Raw genomic sequence first — 19556 nt, 5'->3', positions numbered from 1 at the left:
CCACTCCTCAGTTGTCCAGTGTTGATGATCGCGTGCCCACTGGAGCCTCTTCCTGTTTTTCTCTGATAGGAGTGGAACCCGGTGTGGTCGTCTGCTGCCATAGCCAATCCGTGGCGAGGAACCTACGAGTTGTTGCCCATTCTAACGTTCAATAGAACAGTAACTGAATGCCTCGATGCCTGTCTGCCTGCTTTATTTAGCAAGCCATGGCCACATGACTCGCTGTCTGAAGGAGCGAAACATTTTCAAGTACCTAATAAATTGGCCACCATGAGTGGCTTATTGTATGTGTGTGTGTGTATATATATATACTGCTCAAAAAATAAAGGGAACACTTAAACAACACATCCTAGATCTGAATGAAAGAAATAATCTTATTAAATACTTTTTTCTTTACATAGTTGAATGTGCTGACAACAAAATCACACAAAAATAATCAATGGAAATCCAATTTATCAACCCATGGAGGTCTGGATTTGGAGTCACACTCAAAATTAAAGTGGAAAACCACACTACAGGCTGATCCAACTTTGATGTAATGTCCTTAAAACAAGTCAAAATGAGGCTCAGTAGTGTGTGTGGCCTCCACATGCCTGTATGACCTCCCTACAACGCCTGGGCATGCTCCTGATGAGGTGGCGGATGGTCTCCCCAGACCTGGACTAAAGCATCCGCCAACTCCTGGACAGTCTGTGGTGCAACGTGGCGTTGGTGGATGGAGCGAGACATGATGTCCCATATGTGCTCAATTGGATTCAGGTCTGGGGAACGGGCGGGCCAGTCCATAGCATCAATGCCTTCCTCTTGCAGGAACTGCTGACACACTCCAGCCAAATGAGGTCTAGCATTGTCTTGCATTAGGAGGAACCCAGGGCCAACCGCACCAGCATATGGTCACACAAGGGGTCTGAGGATCTCATCTCGGTACCTAATGGCAGTCAGGCTACCTCTGGCGAGCACATGGAGGGCTGTGCGGCCACCCAAAGAAATGCCATCCCACACCATGACTGACCCACCGCCAAACCGGTCATGCTGGAGGATGTTGCAGGCAGCAGAACGTTCTCCACGGCGTCTCCAGACTCTGTCATGTCTGTCACGTGCTCAGTGTGAACCTGCTTTCATCTGTGAAGAGCACAGGGCGCCAGTGGCGAATTTGCCAATCTTGGTGTTCTCTAGCAAATGCCAAACGTCCTGCACGGTGTTGGGCTGTAAGCACAACCCCCACCTGTGGACGTCGGGCCCTCATACCACCCTCATGGAGTCTGTTTCTGACCGTTTGAGCAGACACATGCACATTTGTGGCCTGCTGGAGGTCATTTTGCAGGGCTCTGGCAGTGCTTCTCCTGCTCCTCCTTGCACAAAGGCGGAGGTAGCGGTCCTGCTGCTGGGTTGTTGCCCTCCTACGGCCTCCTCCACGTCTCCTGATGTACTGGCTTGTCTCCTGGTAGCGCCTCCATGCTCTGGACACTACGCTGACAGACACAGCAAACCTTCTTGCCACAGCTCGCATTGATGTGCCATCCTGGATGAGCTGCACTACCTGAGCCACTTGTGTTGGTTGTAGACTCCGTCTCATGCTACCACTAGAGTGAAAGCACCGCCAACATTCAAAAGTGACCAAAACATCAGCCAGGAAGCATAGGAACTGAGAAGTGGTCTGTGGTCCCCACCTGCAGAACCACTCCTTTATTGGGGGTGTCTTGCTAATTGCCTATAATTTCCACCTGTTGTCTATTCCAGTTGCACAACAGCATGTGAAATTTATTGTCAATCAGTGTTGCTTCCTAAGTGGACAGTTTGATTTCACAGAAGTGTGATTGACTTGGAGTTACATTGTGTTGTTTAAGTGTTCCCTTTATTTTTTTGAGCAGTGTATATATATATATAAATATATATAATATATATATATATATATATATATATATATATATATATATATATATATATATAATAATAATCGTGTCATTGGCCTGTTTTATTAGTGACTTTTGCACCATTTTTCAGTTGTCATAATAATCTGTATTGAGCATTTGACTGACCTACGAAGGTGGGCCGGCCCGGTTTTCTGATTGGCTGAGGATGAGTGAGGCGGCGCAAATTCACATTCACAAGTCAAAACGTGCATCATCAAAGGGAAGGATGCTGCTTTTAAGACAACTGGGAACAAACAAACAAAAACGAATCAATGTCAGTGATCTTCAGGTGGAAAAGTCAAAGCTCTGGAAAGATACCAGTGTTTCCAACTTGGGAATTCCAAGTTGGATGACCATTGAAAATGGCCATTTTTTTTTTCTCCCTGAGTTCCCAGTTATCTTGAATGCATTGAAGTTGGAGATTTTCGAGTTCCCAGTTATTTTGAAGGCGGCATAAAACTCGCTATGACTTGTTTCCTTAACAAGCCGTTGCGTGATTCCGTGGTGCTCACGGAATCAGTAGGCTATTAAACAAAACACTCAATCTGTCTTATTTCTGGAGATATATAGATTATTTATAAAGCCAGGCACATTTAACAGTTAGGATATTGATTGGGGTTTCCTGACCTCATCAAGTAGATGCTTAAATATTCTCTAGCAGAACTGATCATGACCTGGGGCTGTATATCCAATCAATCAATCAATCAATCAATCAGCTGATATCTCAAACTGCTGTACAGAAACCCAGCCTAAAACCCCCAAACAGCAAGTAATGCAGGTGTAGAAGCACAGTGGCTAGGAAAAACTCCCTAGAAAGGCCAGAACCTAGGAAGAAACCTAGAGAGGAACCAGGCTATGAGGGGTGGCTAGGAAAAACTCCCTAGAAAGGCCAGAACCCTAGGAAGAAACCTAGAGAGGAACCAGGCTATGAGGGGTGGCCAGTCCTCTTCTGGCTGTGCCGGGTGGAGATTATAACAGTTGGCTTTTCATAGCCGATCATGCAGGTGTAGAAGCAAGCTCCTCATGTGTATATATATGATCTGGGGCTGTTTATATCCACAGGCTGAAGTCAAGATGCTTACCTTATCATGGTGCATTGTGGGTGTGTTTCCACACTGGGGTTGACCTGCAGCACAGAGTCAAGATGCTTACCTTATCATGGAGTTAGCATGGTGCATTGTGGGTGTGTTTCCACACTGGGGTTGACCTGCAGCACAGAGTCAAGATGCTTACCTTATCATGGAGTTAGCATGGTGCATTGTGGGTGTGTTTCCACACTGGGGTTGACCTGCAGCACAGAGTCAAGATGCTTACCTTATCATGGAGTTAGCATGGTGCATTGTGGGTGTGTTTCCACACTGGGGTTGACCTGCAGCACAGAGTCAAGATGCTTACCTTATCATGGAGTTAGCATGGTGCATTGTGGGTGTGTTTCCACACTGGGGTTGACCTGCAGCACAGAGTCAAGATGCTTACCTTATCATGGAGTTAGCATGGTGCATTGTGGGTGTGTTTCCACACTGGGGTTGACCTGCAGTACAGAGTCAAGATGCTTACCTTATCATGGAGTTAGCATGGTGCATTGTGGGTGTGTTTCCACACTGGGGTTGACCTGCAGCACAGAGTCAAGATGCTGAACTTATCATGGAGTTAGCATGGTGCATTGTGGGTGTGTTTCCACACTGGGGTTGACCTGCAGCACAGAGTCAAGATGCTTACCTTATCATGGAGTTAGCATGGTGCATTGTGGGTGTGTTTCCACACTGGGGTTGACCTGCAGCACAGAGTCAAGATGCTTACCTTATCATGGAGTTAGCATGGTGCATTGTGGGTGTGTTTCCACACTGGGGTTGACCTGCAGCACAGAGTCAAGATGCTTACCTTATCATGGAGTTAGCATGGTGCATTGTGGGTGTGTTTCCACACTGGGGTTGACCTGCAGTACAGAGTCAAGATGCTTACCTTATCATGGAGTTAGCATGGTGCATTGTGGGTGTGTTTCCACACTGGGGTTGACCTGCAGCACAGAGTCAAGATGCTTACCTTATCATGGAGTTAGCATGGTGCATTGTGGGTGTGTTTCCACACTGGGGTTGACCTGCAGCACAGAGTCAAGATGCTTACCTTATCATGGAGTTAGCATGGTGCATTGTGGGTGTGTTTCCACACTGGGGTTGACCTGCAGTACAGAGTCAAGATGCTTACCTTATCATGGAGTTAGCATGGTGCATTGTGGGTGTGTTTCCACACTGGGGTTGACCTGCAGCACAGAGTCAAGATGCTGAACTTATCATGGAGTTAGCATGGTGCATTGTGGGTGTGTTTCCACACTGGGGTTGACCTGCAGTACAGAGTCAAGATGCTGAACTTATCATGGAGTTAGCATGGTGCATTGTGGGTGTGTTTCCACACTGGGGTTGACCTGCAGCACAGAGTCAAGATGCTGAACTTATCATGGAGTTAGCATGGTGCATTGTGGGTGTGTTTCCACACTGGGGTTGACCTGCAGTACAGAGTCAAGATGCTTACCTTATCATGGAGTTAGCATGGTGCATTGTGGGTGTGTTTCCACACTGGGGTTGACCTGCAGCACAGAGTCAAGATGCTTACCTTATCATGGAGTTAGCATGGTGCATTGTGGGTGTGTTTCCACACTGGGGTTGACCTGCAGTACAGAGTCAAGATGCTTACCTTATCATGGAGTTAGCATGGTGCATTGTGGGTGTGTTTCCACACTGGGGTTGACCTGCAGCACAGAGTCAAGATGCTTACCTTATCATGGAGTTAGCATGGTGCATTGTGGGTGTGTTTCCACACTGGGGTTGACCTGCAGCACAGAGTCAAGATGCTGAACTTATCATGGAGTTAGCATGGTGCATTGTGGGTGTGTTTCCACACTGGGGTTGACCTGCAGCACAGAGTCAAGATGCTGAACTTATCATGGAGTTAGCATGGTGCATTGTGGGTGTGTTTCCACACTGGGGTTGACCTGCAGCACAGAGTCAAGAAGTTAGCATGCCATAGAGCGAACTCAACAACAAAAAGTTGGCTTGTACTTCCTGGCTAGCTAGCATTCGTCAACTAACGTTACTGCTAACTAGCTAGCAGGCTGGCTAGCTAGCTAGACCTACCTGGCTTCTGGCTATAGTCATGCTAGCTAGTGGAAGTAAGTTAGTCCCTCATACTAGCTAGCAGTAGTAGTTAGCTAGTGGAAGTAAGTTAGTCCCTCATACTAGCTAGCAGTAGTAGCTAGCTAGTGGAAGTAAGTTAGTCCCTCATACCAGCTAGTGGAAGTAAGTTAGTCCCTCATACCAGCTAGCAGTAGTAGCTAGCTAGTGGAAGTAAGTTAGTCCCTCATACCAGCTAGCAGTAGTAGTTAGCTAGTGGAAGTAAGTTAGTCCCTCATACTAGCTAGCAGTAGTAGTTAGCTAGTGGAAGTAAGTTAGTCCCTCATACCAGCTAGCAGTAGTAGTTAGCTAGTGGAAGTAAGTTAGTCCCTCATACTAGCTAGCAGTAGTAGTTAGCTAGCGGAAGTAAGTTAGTCCCTCATACTAGCTAGCAGTAGTAGCTAGCTAGTGGAAGTAAGTTAGTCACTCATACTAGCTAGGGGAAGTAAGTTAGTCCCTCATACCAGCTAGCAGTAGTAGCTAGCTAGCTAGTGGAAGTAAGTTAGTCCCTCATACCAGCTAGCAGTAGTAGTTAGCTAGTGGAAGTAAGTTAGTCCCTCATACTAGCTAGCAGTAGTAGTTAGCTAGCGGAAGTAAGTTAGTCCCTCATACTAGCTAGCAGTAGTAGCTAGCTAGTGGAAGTAAGTTAGTCCCTCATACTAGCTAGCAGTAGTAGTTAGCTAGTGGAAGTAAGTTAGTCCCTCATACCAGCTAGCAGTAGTAGTTAGCTAGTGGAAGTAAGTTAGTCCCTCATACTAGCTAGTGGAAGTAAGTTAGTCCCTCATACCAGCTAGCAGTAGTAGCTAGCTAGCTAGTGGAAGTAAGTTAGTCCCTCATTCTAGCTAGCAGTAGTAGTTAGCTAGTGGAAGTAAGTTAGTCCCTCATACCAGCTAGCAGTAGTAGTTAGCTAGTGGAAGTAAGTTAGTCCCTCATACCAGCTAGCAGTAGTAGTTAGCTAGTGGAAGTAAGTTAGTCCCTCATACCAGCTAGCAGTAGTAGTTAGCTAGTGGAAGTAAGTTAGTCCCTCATACCAGCTAGCAGTAGTAGTTAGCTAGTGGAAGTAAGTTAGTCCCTCAACCTGCTACAAGACGAAGGGGCCCGGCCGGAGGTACCTGTAGAAAGGTGATAATGAACTGCAGTTATTGTAAATGGTTACCTATCTGTCCCTCTTCATAGCTATTTCTCACACATTCAATACAACAATATATACAGTTCAGATACAGTCAATGCTGATGTTGTGTGTGTGTGTGTGTGTGTGTGTGTGTGTGTGTATGCGTGAATCGTGAACTTCAGCGAGTTATATCAGCCAATACAGTAAGTTAAAATCAGCCTTTTTTATTAGTGTGGGTATAATTCATAAACCTCCTCTCCTGCTTCCTGAAAGGCAGATTTAGAAAAGGCATTATGGTGAGGATACTACATGAATTGTTATGGGCATTATGGTGAGGATACTACATTAATTGCTACGGGCATTATGGTGAGGATACTACATTAATTGTTATGGGCATTATGGTGAGGATACTACATTAATTGCTACGGGCATTATGGTGAGGATACTACATGAATTGTTATGGGCATTATGGTGAGGATACTACATGAATTGTTATGGGCATTATGGTGAGGATACTACATGAATTGTTATGGGCATTATGGTGAGGATACTACATGAATTGTTATGGGCATTAGCCTACTTTTTTGAATGTGTACCTTCCACCTTTCACGGGGCTGATGATCAATGATACGGAGAATGTCTAACATGACTTGATTACTGATTTCCCCCACACTCTCTCTCCCTCTCTCTAATTCACAGGACCATTCGCCCAGTCCAGTCACTCAGCCCTATCCAGTCCAGTCACTCAGCCCTATCCAGTCCAGTAACTCAGCCCTATCCAGTCCAGTAACTCAGCCCTATCCAGTCCAGTCACTCAGCCCTCTCCAGTCCAGTCACTCAGCCCTCTCCAGTCCAGTCACTCAGCCCTCTCCAGTCCAGTCACTCAGCCCTATCCAGTCCAGTCACTCAGCCCTCTCCAGTCCAGTCACTCAGCCCTATCCAGTCCAGTCACTCAGCCCTATCCAGTCCAGTAACTCAGTCCTATCCAGTCCAGTCACTCAGCCCTATCCAGTCCAGTCACTCAGCCCTATCCAGTCCAGTCACTCAGCCCTATCCAGTCCAGTCACTCAGCCCTATCCAGTCCAGTCACTCAGCCCTATCCAGAAGCTCCCAAGGTCCTACACTCTTTCCTCCTACAGCACCCTGATGAGAAGCACAAAGCCCCCAGTAAGTCTGAATATCTCTGTACCCCTACCGTACTGAATATCTCTCTAAGTGCTGTACCCCTACCGTACTGATACAATCTGACTCTAGAACAGTAAGTCTGAATATCTCTCTAAGTGCTGTACCCCTACCGTACTGATACAATCTGACTCTAGAACAGTAAGTCTGAATATCTCTCTAAGTGCTGTACCCCCTACCGTACTGATACAATCTGACTCTAGAACAGTAAGTCTGAATATCTCTCTAAGTGCTGTACCCCCTACCGTACTGATACAATCTGACTCTAGAACAGTAAGTCTGAATATCTCTCTAAGTGCTGTACCCCTACCGTACTGATACAATCTGACTCTAGAACAGTAAGTCTGAATATCTCTCTAAGTGCTGTACCCCCTACCGTACTGATACAATCTGACTCTAGAACAGTAAGTCTGAATATCTCTCTAAGTGCTGTACCCCTACCGTACTGATACAATCTGACTCTAGAACAGTAAGTCTGAATATCTCTCTAAGTGCTGTACCCCTACCGTACTGATACAATCTGACTCTAGAACAGTAAGTCTGAATATCTCTCTAAGTGCTGTACCCCTACCGTACTGATACAATCTGACTCTAGAACAGTAATGAATATCTCTCTAAGTGCTGTACCCCTACCGTACTGATACAATCTGACTCTAGAACAGTAAGTCTGAATATCTCTCTAAGTGCTGTACCCCTACCGTACCGATACAATCTGACTCTAGAACAGTATGAATATCTCTCTAAGTGCTGTACCCCCTACCGTACTGATACAATCTGACTCTAGAACAGTAAGTCTGAATATCTCTCTAAGTGCTGTACCCCTACCGTACCGATACAATCTGACTCTAGAACAGTAAGTCTGAATATCTCTCTAAGTGCTGTACCCCTACCGTACTGATACAATCTGACTCTAGAACAGTCTGAATATCTCTCTAAGTGCTGTACCCCTACCGTACTGATACAATCTGACTCTAGAACAGTAAGTCTGAATATCTCTCTAAGTGCTGTACCCCCTACCGTACTGATACAATCTGACTCTAGAACAGTAAGTATGTGTGGAAGTACCACCAGAGGGCAGGCTGGGCTCACGGATAGTAGCCCAACAAGGCATCTGAGATAAGGTAACCAGAGGTAATTAAGCACAGCTGACGGTACTAATGAGATATTCTCTTTCCCCTACAAGAGAGAGGATGGAACCAGCAAAGAAGGGGGGGGGGGGAACTCTTGACTCGTTTATTCCACCTTTCTGCTTCAGAGTGACACCAAATGACTTGGTCCGTTCACATTGGTGGAGAATGCGGGCACTAGGTGGACGAGTGACACAAGGATAAGTGAGTAAATCAAGATTCTTCCAGTAGACACAGAGGAACCATTCAAGAACGATGGACAACGCCCTACTACAACAGTTGATCACGGCACAGCAGACAACCATAGGACTCCTGCAACGACAGCTGAGTGGGAGAGAAGAACCTAGAGTGAAGACTAGAGCGGCTGCTCACGCCATCTTACCTCGAGCAGAGAGCAGAGAGCAGAGAGTAGAGAGCAGAGAGCAGAGAGTAGAGAGCAGAGAGTAGAGAGCAGAGAGTAGAGAGCAGAGAGTAGAGAGCAGAGAGAGAGAGCAGAGAGCAGAGAGTAGAGAGCAGAGAGCAGAGAGCAGAGAGCAGGGAGCAGAGAGCAGAGCAGAGAGTAGAGAGCAGAGAGCAGAGAGCAGAGAGTAGAGAGCAGAGCAGAGAGCAGAGAGTAGAGAGCAGGAGGTGAAGGCTTGAGATCCAAAGGCCTTGAATTCACTCAAAATGTGCCTATAATCCAGGGTTTCCGAAACTCGGTCCTCAGGACCACGAGGGGGGCACGTTTTGGTTTTTGCTCGAGCGCTACACAGCGGATTCAAATAATCAACTAATCATCAAGCTTTTATCATTTGAATCAGTTATGTAGTCTTAGGGCAACAAAACGTTCACCCCTTGGGGACCCGAGGGCCGGGGATAAAAGGAGCAGCTTGAGGGACATTACTCAGTGTTGGTCATTAAATCCACAGCTTGAGGGCCATTACTCAGTGTTGGTCATTAAACCCACAGCTTGAGGGCCATTACTCAGTGTTGGTCATTAAATCCACAACTTGAGGGCCATTACTCAGTGTTGGTCATTAAACCCACAGCTTGAGGGCCATTACTCAGTGTTGGTCATTAAATCCACAGCTTTAGGGCCATTACCCAGTGTTGGTCATTAAACCAACAGCTTGAGGGCCATTACTCAGTGTTGGTCATTAAATCCACAGCTTGAGGGCCATTACTCAGTGTTGGTCATTAAACCCACAGCTTGAGGGCCATTACTCAGTGTTGGTCATTAAACCAACAGCTTGAGGGCCATTACTCAGTGTTGGTCATTAAACCCACAGCTTGAGGGCCATTACTCAGTGTTGGTCATTAAACCCACAGCTTGAGGGCCATTACTCAGTGTTGGTCATTAAACCCACAGCTTGAGGGCCATTACTCAGTGTTGGTCATTAAACCAACAGCTTGAGGGCCATTAAATCCACAGCTTGAGGGCCATTACTCAGTGTTGGTCATTAAACCAACAGCTTGAGGGCCATTACTCAGTGTTGGTCATTAAACCCACAGCTTGAGGGCCATTACTCAGTGTTGGTCATTAAACCCACAGCTTGAGGGCCATTACTCAGTGTTGGTCATTAAACCCACAGCTTGAGGGCCATTACTCAGTGTTGGTCATTAAATCCACAGCTTTAGGGCCATTACTCAGTGTTGGTCATTAAACCAACAGCTTGAGGGCCATTACTCAGTGTTGGTCATTAAACCCACAGCTTGAGGGCCATTACTCAGTGTTGGTCATTAAACCCACAGCTTGAGGGCCATTACTCAGTGTTGGTCATTAAACCCACAGCTTGAGGGCCATTACTCAGTGTTGGTCATTAAACCCACAGCTTGAGGGCCATTACTCAGTGTTGGTCATTAAACCCACAGCTTGAGGGCCATTACTCAGTGTTGGTCATTAAACCCACAGCTTGAGGGCCATTACTCAGTGTTGGTCATTAAACCCACAGCTTGAGGGCCATTACTCAGTGTTGGTCATTAAACCCACAGCTTGAGGGCCATTACTCAGTGTTGGTCATTAAACCCACAGCTTTAGGGCCATTACTCAGTGTTGGTCATTAAACCCACAGCTTGAGGGCCATTACTCAGTGTTGGTCATTAAACCCACAGCTTGAGGGCCATTACTCAGTGTTGGTCATTAAACCCACAGCTTGAGGGCCATTACTCAGTGTTGGTCATTAAACCCACAGCTTGAGGGCCATTACTCAGTGTTGGTCATTAAACCCACAGCTTGAGGGCCATTACTCCCATGGGTTCCTCAGTATCTCATTAGAACCCTCCCATGGACTCCTCAGTGTCTCATTAGAACCGTCCCCCATGGGTTCCTCAGTATCTCATTAGAACCCTCCCATGGGTTCCTCAGTATCTCATTAGAACCCTCCCATGGACTCCTCAGTGTCTCATTAGAACCCTCCCATGGACTCCTCAGTGTCTCATTAGAACCCTCCCATGGGTTCCTCAGTATCGTCATTAGAACCGTCCCCCATGGGTTCCTCAGTGTCTCATTAGAACCCTCCCATGGGCTCCTCAGTGTCTCATTAGAACCCTCCCATGGGCTCCTCAGTATCTCATTAGAACCCTCCCATGGACTCCTCAGTGTCTCATTAGAACCCTCCCATGGACTCCTCAGTGTCTCATTAGAACCCTCCCATGGGCTCCTCAGTATCTCATTAGAACCCTCCCATGGACTCAGTGTCTCATTAGAACCCTCCCATGGGCTCAGTGTCTCATTAGAACCCCCCCCCATGGGCTCCTCAGTGTCTCATTAGAACCCTCCCATGGGTTCCTCAGTGTCTCATTAGAACCCTCCCATGGGTTCCTCAGTATCTCATTAGAACCCTCCCCCATGGGCTCCTCAGTGTCTCATTAGAACCCTCCCATGGGCTCCTCAGTGTCTCATTAGAACCCTCCCATGGGCTCCTCAGTGTCTCATTAGAACCCTCCCGTGGGTTCCTCAGTGTCTCATTAGAACCCTCCCATGGGCTCCTCAGTGTCTCATTAGAACCCTCTCATGGGTTCCTCAGTGTCTCATTAGAACCCTCCCATGGGTTCCTCAGTGTCTCATTAGAACCCTCCCATGGACTCCTGTGTCTCATTAGAACCCTCCCATGGGTTCCTCAGTGTCTCATTAGAACGCTCCCATGGGCTCCTCAGTGTCTCATTAGAACCCTCCCATGGGTTCCTCAGTGTCTCATTAGAACCCCCCTCCCATGGGCTCCTCAGTATCTCATTAGAACCCTCCCATGGGTTCCTCAGTATCTCATTAGAACCCTCCCATGGACTCCTCAGTGTCTCATTAGAACCCTCCCATGGACTCCTCAGTGTCTCATTAGAACCCTCCCGTGGGTTCCTCAGTATCTCATTAGAACCCTCCCATGGGTTCCTCAGTATCTCATTAGAACCCCCTCCCATGGGTTCCTCAGTATCTCATTAGAACCCTCCCATGGACTCCTCAGTGTCTCATTAGAACCCTCCCATGGGCTCCTCAGTATCTCATTAGAACCCTCCCATGGGCTCAGTGTCTCATTAGAACCCCCCCCCCATGGGCTCCTCAGTATCTCATTAGAACCCTCCCATGGACTCCTCAGTGTCTCATTAGAACCCTCCCATGGGCTCCTCAGTATCTCATTAGAACCCTCCCATGGGCTCCTCAGTATCTCATTAGAACCGTCCCCCATGGGTTCCTCAGTGTCTCATTAGAACCCTCCCATGGGCTCCTCAGTGTCTCATTAGAACCCTCCCATGGGCTCCTCAGTGTCTCATTAGAACCCTCCCATGGACTCCTCAGTGTCTCATTAGAACCCTCCCATGGACTCCTCAGTATCTCATTAGAACCCTCCCATGGGCTCCTCAGTGTCTCATTAGAACCCTCCCATGGGCTCCTCAGTATCTCATTAGAACCCTCCCATGGGCTCCTCAGTGTCTCATTAGAACCCCCCCCATGGGCTCCTCAGTGTCTCATTAGAACCCTCCCATGGGCTCCTCAGTGTCTCATTAGAACCCTCCCATGGGTTCCTCAGTGTCTCATTAGAACCCTCCCCCATGGGTTCCTCAATGTCTCATTAGAACCCTCCCATGGGCTCCTCAGTGTCTCATTAGAACCCTCCCCCATGGGTTCCTCAATGTCTCATTAGAACCTTCCCATGGGCTCCTCAGTGTCTCATTAGAACCCTCCCATGGGTTCCTCAGTGTCTCATTAGAACCCTCCCATGGGTTCCTCAGTGTCTCATTAGAACCCTCCCATGGGTTCCTCAGTGTCTCATTAGAACCCCCTCCCATGGGTTCCTCAGTGTCTCATTAGAACCCTCCCATGGACTCCTCAGTGTCTCATTAGAACCCTCCCATGGGTTCCTCAGTATCTCATTAGAACCCTCCCATGGGTTCCTCAGTATCTCATTAGAACCCCCTCCCATGGGTTCCTCAGTATCTCATTAGAACCCTCCCATGGGTTCCTCAGTATCTCGTTAGAACCCTCCCATGGGTTCCTCAGTGTCTCATTAGAACCCCCTCCCATGGGTTCCTCAGTATCTCATTAGAACCCTCCCATGGGTTCCTCAGTGTCTCATTAGAACCCCCTCCCATGGGTTCCTCAGTATCTCATTAGAACCCTCCCCATGGGCTCCTCAGTGTCTCTGAGAGTGAAACAGACTATTGTTGCCATAACTACCCCTCATCAGTGAGACTGGATCACTGGGGAGACGTGTGAAAAACCCCTGGGGTTTTATTAACCTTATGTATAGATCCTAAACCCAAACACACCTCCCACTGGGGTAAAACAATAGTCATTTTCCACACCCGGGAACCAAAACTCTCCTGACAGACTGAAAACAATTGGGACCCCAATGGACCACAGCAGGAGTCGTACATGTGGTTAGCATACACACCTGGATTTGTGGTCTGGTATATTCAGAACGAGGATTTAGGGTGAAAAACAGGTATTCTTAGACAGAGTTTTGTCCCAAATACACCAGGCTACGGACTCATTTGAGGTCCAAATCACAGTTTTCAACCACCACAGAAATACACTGAAGCAGGTCCAGGTTTGGGCTCAGACAGCTATGGCTAGTAATTGATTCTATTATTTTCTCCTACTGACTGCTCCCCCTGGTGGTTGTGAGAGGAAGGAGCAGGCTGACGGTGTCCTTGAACAGATCCAACTCTACTGTGGGGAAGAAAAAACATTACAACATTAAAACAACATTAAAACAACATTACAACACTAAAACAACATTAAAACAACATTAAAGCACTAAAACAACATTAAAACAACATTTAAAAAACATTACAACACTAAAACAACATTAAAACAACATTACAACATTAAAACAACATTAAAACATTAAAACAACATTAAAACAACATTACAACATTTAAAAACAACACTAAAACAACACTAAAACAACATTAAAACACTAAAACAACATTACAACATTAAAACAACATTAAAACATTAAAACAACATTAAAACAACATTACAACATTAAAACAACACTAAAACAACATTACAACAACATTACAACAACATTAAAACAACATTACAACACTAAAACAACATTAAAACATTAAAAAAACATTACAACATTAAAACAACATTAAAACAACATTTAAAAAACATTACAACATTAAAACAACATTAAAACAACATTACAACACTAAAACAACTAAAACCACGGAACAATGAGCCATATATTTTGCCGGAAGTATAAATGTGAAGCATCTGGTTGGCGTTTCCACTCACTACCAAATATGGTAATGAGAGGAAGTCCAGTGGCCGGCAGTGGGAGAACATGGAACGAAATGAATTTATGCCGACATTCTGCTCATTTTCTCATCTATGAAACATTTGAACTCCATATAGTTTTCTGTTTCCAAAACTAGAATCAATAACAAAGTGCACTGCGTTTTGTAGACTTTAACCAAAGGTTTTTGTTGTTGTTGTTGAATGGTGTTGTTTAGAAGCGCAAACGAGAAATTTGTTTTTTTCTTACACATGGGCACTTCACAGAGTAGACGTTCCCTAACGGAAATATGCAAATAAATGCTTGAACGCACCAATAGAATCTCAATAGCTCTTGCTTGGCTCTGCCCACCTCCTCTCTGCGCACCTCCTCTCTGCCCACCTCCTCTCTGCCCACCTCCTCTCTGCCCACCTCCTCTCTGCCCACCTCCTCTATGCCCACCTCTCTGCCCACCTCCTCTCTGCCCACCTCCTCTCTGCCCTCCTCTCTGCCCACCTCCTCTCTGCCCCTCTATGATTAATTTGCTCCCATTTGGACAAGATTTGATCTGTCCTGGGTTAGTTATATAAAACATATGATCTAAAACAGCTACTGCATGCATACTGCAAATGTCTTTATGACTCAAACCTACAGCATCTGCACGTTTAACCAGACTGACGCCCTCATCAGCAGGGAGGGAAATTAACACCAGCCGAATGCTGGTAGAGTTTGGCTGATATAATGTCTGTTATTACCAGCCAAATTGGCGGGTTTGTCACTCAGTTCAATCCAAAGCCTACATGCAAAACAATGTATTTTGTGTGTTTTTACATTACATGTGTATGCGTTTTCTATGTATTATCTTCATTATTATCGGGAAGAAAATGTGGGTATTCACCCAGCCCAGCCACCTTGCTCATGAGTTACTACTATCTGTGATAACCACGTATCTATCTTGAACCTGAAGACAGGAACCTGTGAATGCTGCTTTTCCCCCTGTTATTTCCCCCTTTGTTATAGATATAAAAAACCGTAGGGTGAGCTTGTATAACCTCAAAAGACCCAATAGCTGTGTTGCATTTGCTGATAGCAGAAATTTGAGAGCAGCAATTAAGAGCAATAAAATCAAGGAATAGTATTTTGGTAGAATTGAATTTAAAAAATAATATTTAAATGTAAAAAAAAAAAAAAACAGTGTATTGATCATAAGAGGTATTGATTTCACAAGATCTCGTGTTGATTGGATCAGATGACGCAACCAACGAGAGGACAGGCGAGATTTTGTGTTTTTAAGGGGGGTTTCCGCACCACATGACCACCTTTTCATTCCCTTCTGCGTAGCTACGCTAGAGTGTGTACCGGAGCTTGCCTCGGCACACATTTTATTATCAAAAAACAAAAAAAATATAAAAAAATTAAAAACCACACACAGGGAAGAATATTTTTGTAAGAAAATAAAAAAAATACATCTCGGTGAAGCAGGACTAACAAAGTAACCCGTCGAAAATTAGGACGAGATTTCGAAGAGAAGGCCTTTTTTTTGTTGCTCCCCTTTGATAACATTGTTGAAGGCGTGGGTGATTTCATACTGATTAGCTAGCTAGCTAACTTGAGAATTATTATTATTTGTATTTTTTTAAAAAGCAGGGTTCTTTTTTTCTGGGTCGATATCGCAATCTGTTGTTATTGTAACGTTAACTAGTCGGTCGTTTTAAGAATATTGTAGCTAATAGCAACTTTGTTCGAAAATAATTTCCTCAGAAGCTAACGTTAGCTTGCTAGTAACTAGGTAGCAGAATTAGCTAGCCGGCCCGCATTGCTTTTTTCGGGGCCTAAGTGCGAAGTAGTTAACGTCCCTCCAAAAAAACATTTATTTTTTTGTTGTTTAACAAATAACAAATCTTCGGTGTCATAAGACACCATATCGTAGACGTTAACCTGACAACGTAACGTATTTTAATTAACCCTCCCGTATTTTTTAAAAACATTTAAAAAAAACAACACGGTCCAAAAGTAGTAGATATGAATCCAAGCGCACCGAGTTACCCGATGGCTTCCCTGTACGTCGGCGACCTGCACCAGGACATCACCGAGGCCATGCTGTACGAGAAGTTCAGCCCCGCCGGGCCTATCCTCTCCATTCGGGTCTGCAGGGACATGATCACACGTCGATCTCTAGGATATGCCTACGTTAATTTCCAACAACCAGCCGATGGTAACTATTGATCGATTTATTTTGATATATAAGAAGTCGTTTTTAATCGTAATGATATGGATGCAATAGTAAAACATATATATATATATATCGTGGCTCGCACGTTCACGTTGCACCAAAAAAGTTATTAAAAATGTCAAGCCGGGGTGATGAATAACATCTAGTCTAGTACTTATTCATGCGTTTCCATTTCATAGACCTGGTTTCAGTTTAGCAAAGCTACGTAGGCCAACGAGTCTCTTTTCAGTGGCCTAATTTGCTGTAGTGTTGGGTTCAATAATTTAATTTGGGGAGTATCGGCCGCATCACCGCTAAAATATATCTTATTCTCTCCCACACCACACATACAATGTAGCAGTTTCCTAAAACAACATTTTAATCTGATATGTTTCTAGCTGAACGTGCCCTGGACACCATGAACTTCGACGTCATCAAAGGGAGACCTCTGCGTATCATGTGGTCTCAGCGTGACCCTTCGCTGAGGAAGAGCGGAGTGGGCAACATTTTCATCAAGAACTTGGACAAGTCTATTGACAACAAGGCCCTCTACGACACCTTCTCAGCTTTCGGAAACATCCTATCGTGCAAGGTAGCGCTGAGAGAGACGCTTCTGGCTGTGTGTTGCTACCATATGCTCTGTTGTTCAGCATGTCCCCCCCCCCCCCCTTCCAAAAAAAATAAATGGCAGCAGTGTTGATTGAAATGTGTGTTGAATTTTGAGTTTGTTGTTTGGTATGCATGATGTTGGGTTTTTTATTTTAAAAACCCACTGCCTGTGCTCTCCAATGTCCTTTCTCCAAGGTGGTTTGTGATGAGAATGGCTCAAAGGGGTATGGCTTTGTGCACTTTGAGACCCAGGAAGCTGCTGAAAGAGCCATTGAGAAAATGAACGGCATGCTGCTCAATGACAGAAAAGTGTAAGTGTGATCGGTCCTAGTCAATAATAGATGAAGGGGGGGGGAGATACCTAGTCAGCTGTCCATTAGCGTTAAAATTGCAACATTAACTCAACCGTACAGGAAATGTAACTTGAGTTGTAAATGTGAACACGTTTTTATTTTTTTAATTTCAACTGGTTTTAAGGTTAAATTTAAAAAGCAGGATTTGTTTACGTGTGAGTTCTAACTTTAATCTTACTAACTCCGTTTTTATTTTTCTTCAAGTGTGAACTAATATAGAGCTGTTGCTCTGTAGCCTTGTGCTTCTCTACTCACCGTTTTATCAAACTCTTCCCTGGGGTTTTAGTCAAAATGGTGGTAACAAACATTACCAAGCTCATGTTTCTGTCCCCCCCTCCTTACAGAACTGGTATCCCTTTCAACACATTATTCAACTAACAATATTATTTTTATTAACATAAAAATAGGTTCGTCGGACGCTTCAAATCCCGCAAAGAACGTGAGGCTGAGCTTGGAGCCAGAGCCAGAGAGTTCACCAATGTGTACATCAAGAACTTTGGCGAGGATATGGATGATGAGAAGCTGAGGGAGCTGTTTGGGAAATATGGTAAGTGTCGACCACGTTTTGTTGTGTATTACACACCCCCCCCCCCCCTCCAGGGATGTGTTCATTAGGAAGCAAACAGCACCAAGCAGGGAGGAACCTACCTGATTTTTTTTATGTCCTAATAACAAATGTTTTGTCACTGCACTATAATGAATCTAGCCCAGGATTGTCGATTTAGTTTCTCCTCTCGTAGTAAAACGTCGGTTTCCGTAGAATTAGAATTTGATGTCGTTTTTTTGTGTTGGACTCTATTGTTCCAGGACCGGCCCTGAGCATCAGGGTGATGACGGACGACGGCGGGAAGTCCAGAGGGTTCGGCTCGTCAGCTTTGAGAGGCACGAGGATGCTCAGAGGGTGAGTTTGGGCCGTACATTTCCTTATTCTCACGATTTGGGTGTTAAATAAGAGCTAAGTGTCATGGAAGATAGCGATTTTTTTTTTTTAAATTTATTTATTATGACCTCAACGGGACCACCTCTATCTTCACCAGGCTGTAGATGAGATGAACGGGAAGGATTTTAACGGCCGTCAGGTCTACGTTGGCCGCGCCCAGAAGAAAGGAGAGCGCCAGACGGAGTTAAAACGCAAATTCGAACAGATGAAACAGGATCGTATGACCCGGTACCAAGGGGTCAACCTGTACGTCAAGAATCTGGACGATGGCCTCGACGATGAGCGTCTGAGGAAGGAGTTCTCTCCCTTCGGTACCATCACCAGCGCCAAGGTAACCTTTCCGAAGTCGAAAATAAGGAAGGACCGCACACTATCTAGGAGCTCGGATGCCAAACAACAACAAAAAAAAAATTGTAATATCCAATGTTTCGACAGGGTATCCTGATGAAGACAGTTTGGCTGTTGAAACGTTGGATATTTACATTTTTGCATCTGAGCTCCGAGATGGTTTGCGGTTCTTCCTTATTTTCACGTTTTCTACTCCGCTAGCCAGCACCTCGCCTTTTTTGTATAGGTGTGAGTTTTTTTTTTTTTCATTTTTCTTCTAGAACCTTCCTAAGTCGACATCCACCCTCTGATTGAAACCATTACAGTCGTGGTGGTGGTTCGCTTGTTGCCCCCGTCTCAGTGTGTCTACAGCCCCATGTCATTTTTTTTTGTGGTTCATAATCTTCTCTCTCTAGGTGATGATGGAGGGCGGTCGCAGCAAGGGGTTCGGCTTCGTGTGCTTCTCCTCGCCGGAGGAGGCCACCAAGGCCGTGACGGAGATGAACGGCCGTATCGTGGCCACCAAGCCGCTGTACGTGGCGCTGGCTCAGAGGAAAGAGGAGCGGCAGGCTCACCTCACCAACCAGTACATGCAGAGGATGGCCACCGTCCGGCCCGTACCCAACCCAGTCCTCAACCCTTACCAGCCTGCCCCTCCCTCTGGTTACTTCATGGCCGCCATCCCACAGACTCAGAACCGCGCTGCCTACTACTCCACCAATCAGCTGGCTCAGCTGAGACCAGGCCCACGCTGGGCCACCCAGGGTGTCCGACCACAACGTAAATAATAACATAAACTACCATTTTTTTTAATTTCTTTTTTTATTTATTTAGTCAACAATTTTCATTCCGGATTAGAGAAGAACACTCGATTCTCCATCCAGGAAGTTGTTTGACGTTTTTAATCGTTCCCTTC

General features: G+C 45.6%; 1 protein-coding gene across 1 annotated transcript in view; it reads left to right on the top strand.

The window, feature by feature from the left end:
• The first annotated feature begins 15514 nt into the window (after positions 1–15514).
• The window catches only part of LOC106590833 (polyadenylate-binding protein 1A-like), a 9202-nt gene continuing 5160 nt past the window's right edge, over positions 15515–19556 (top strand). Inside the window, 8 exon segments of the mRNA XM_045714122.1 lie at positions 15515–16414; positions 16810–17003; positions 17216–17331; positions 17781–17920; positions 18181–18237; positions 18240–18274; positions 18411–18644; positions 19057–19420. Coding sequence (XP_045570078.1) covers positions 16222–16414; positions 16810–17003; positions 17216–17331; positions 17781–17920; positions 18181–18237; positions 18240–18274; positions 18411–18644; positions 19057–19420 — 1333 coding nt within the window. The 5' untranslated portion in view covers positions 15515–16221.

This window comes from Salmo salar, unplaced genomic scaffold (genome assembly GCF_905237065.1).
Source record: "Salmo salar unplaced genomic scaffold, Ssal_v3.1, whole genome shotgun sequence".
In the NCBI taxonomy this organism is placed as follows: Eukaryota; Metazoa; Chordata; class Actinopteri; order Salmoniformes; family Salmonidae; genus Salmo; species Salmo salar.
The sequence above is the reverse complement of the archived record's forward strand: the minus strand, read 5'-3'. Positions and strand labels throughout refer to the sequence as shown.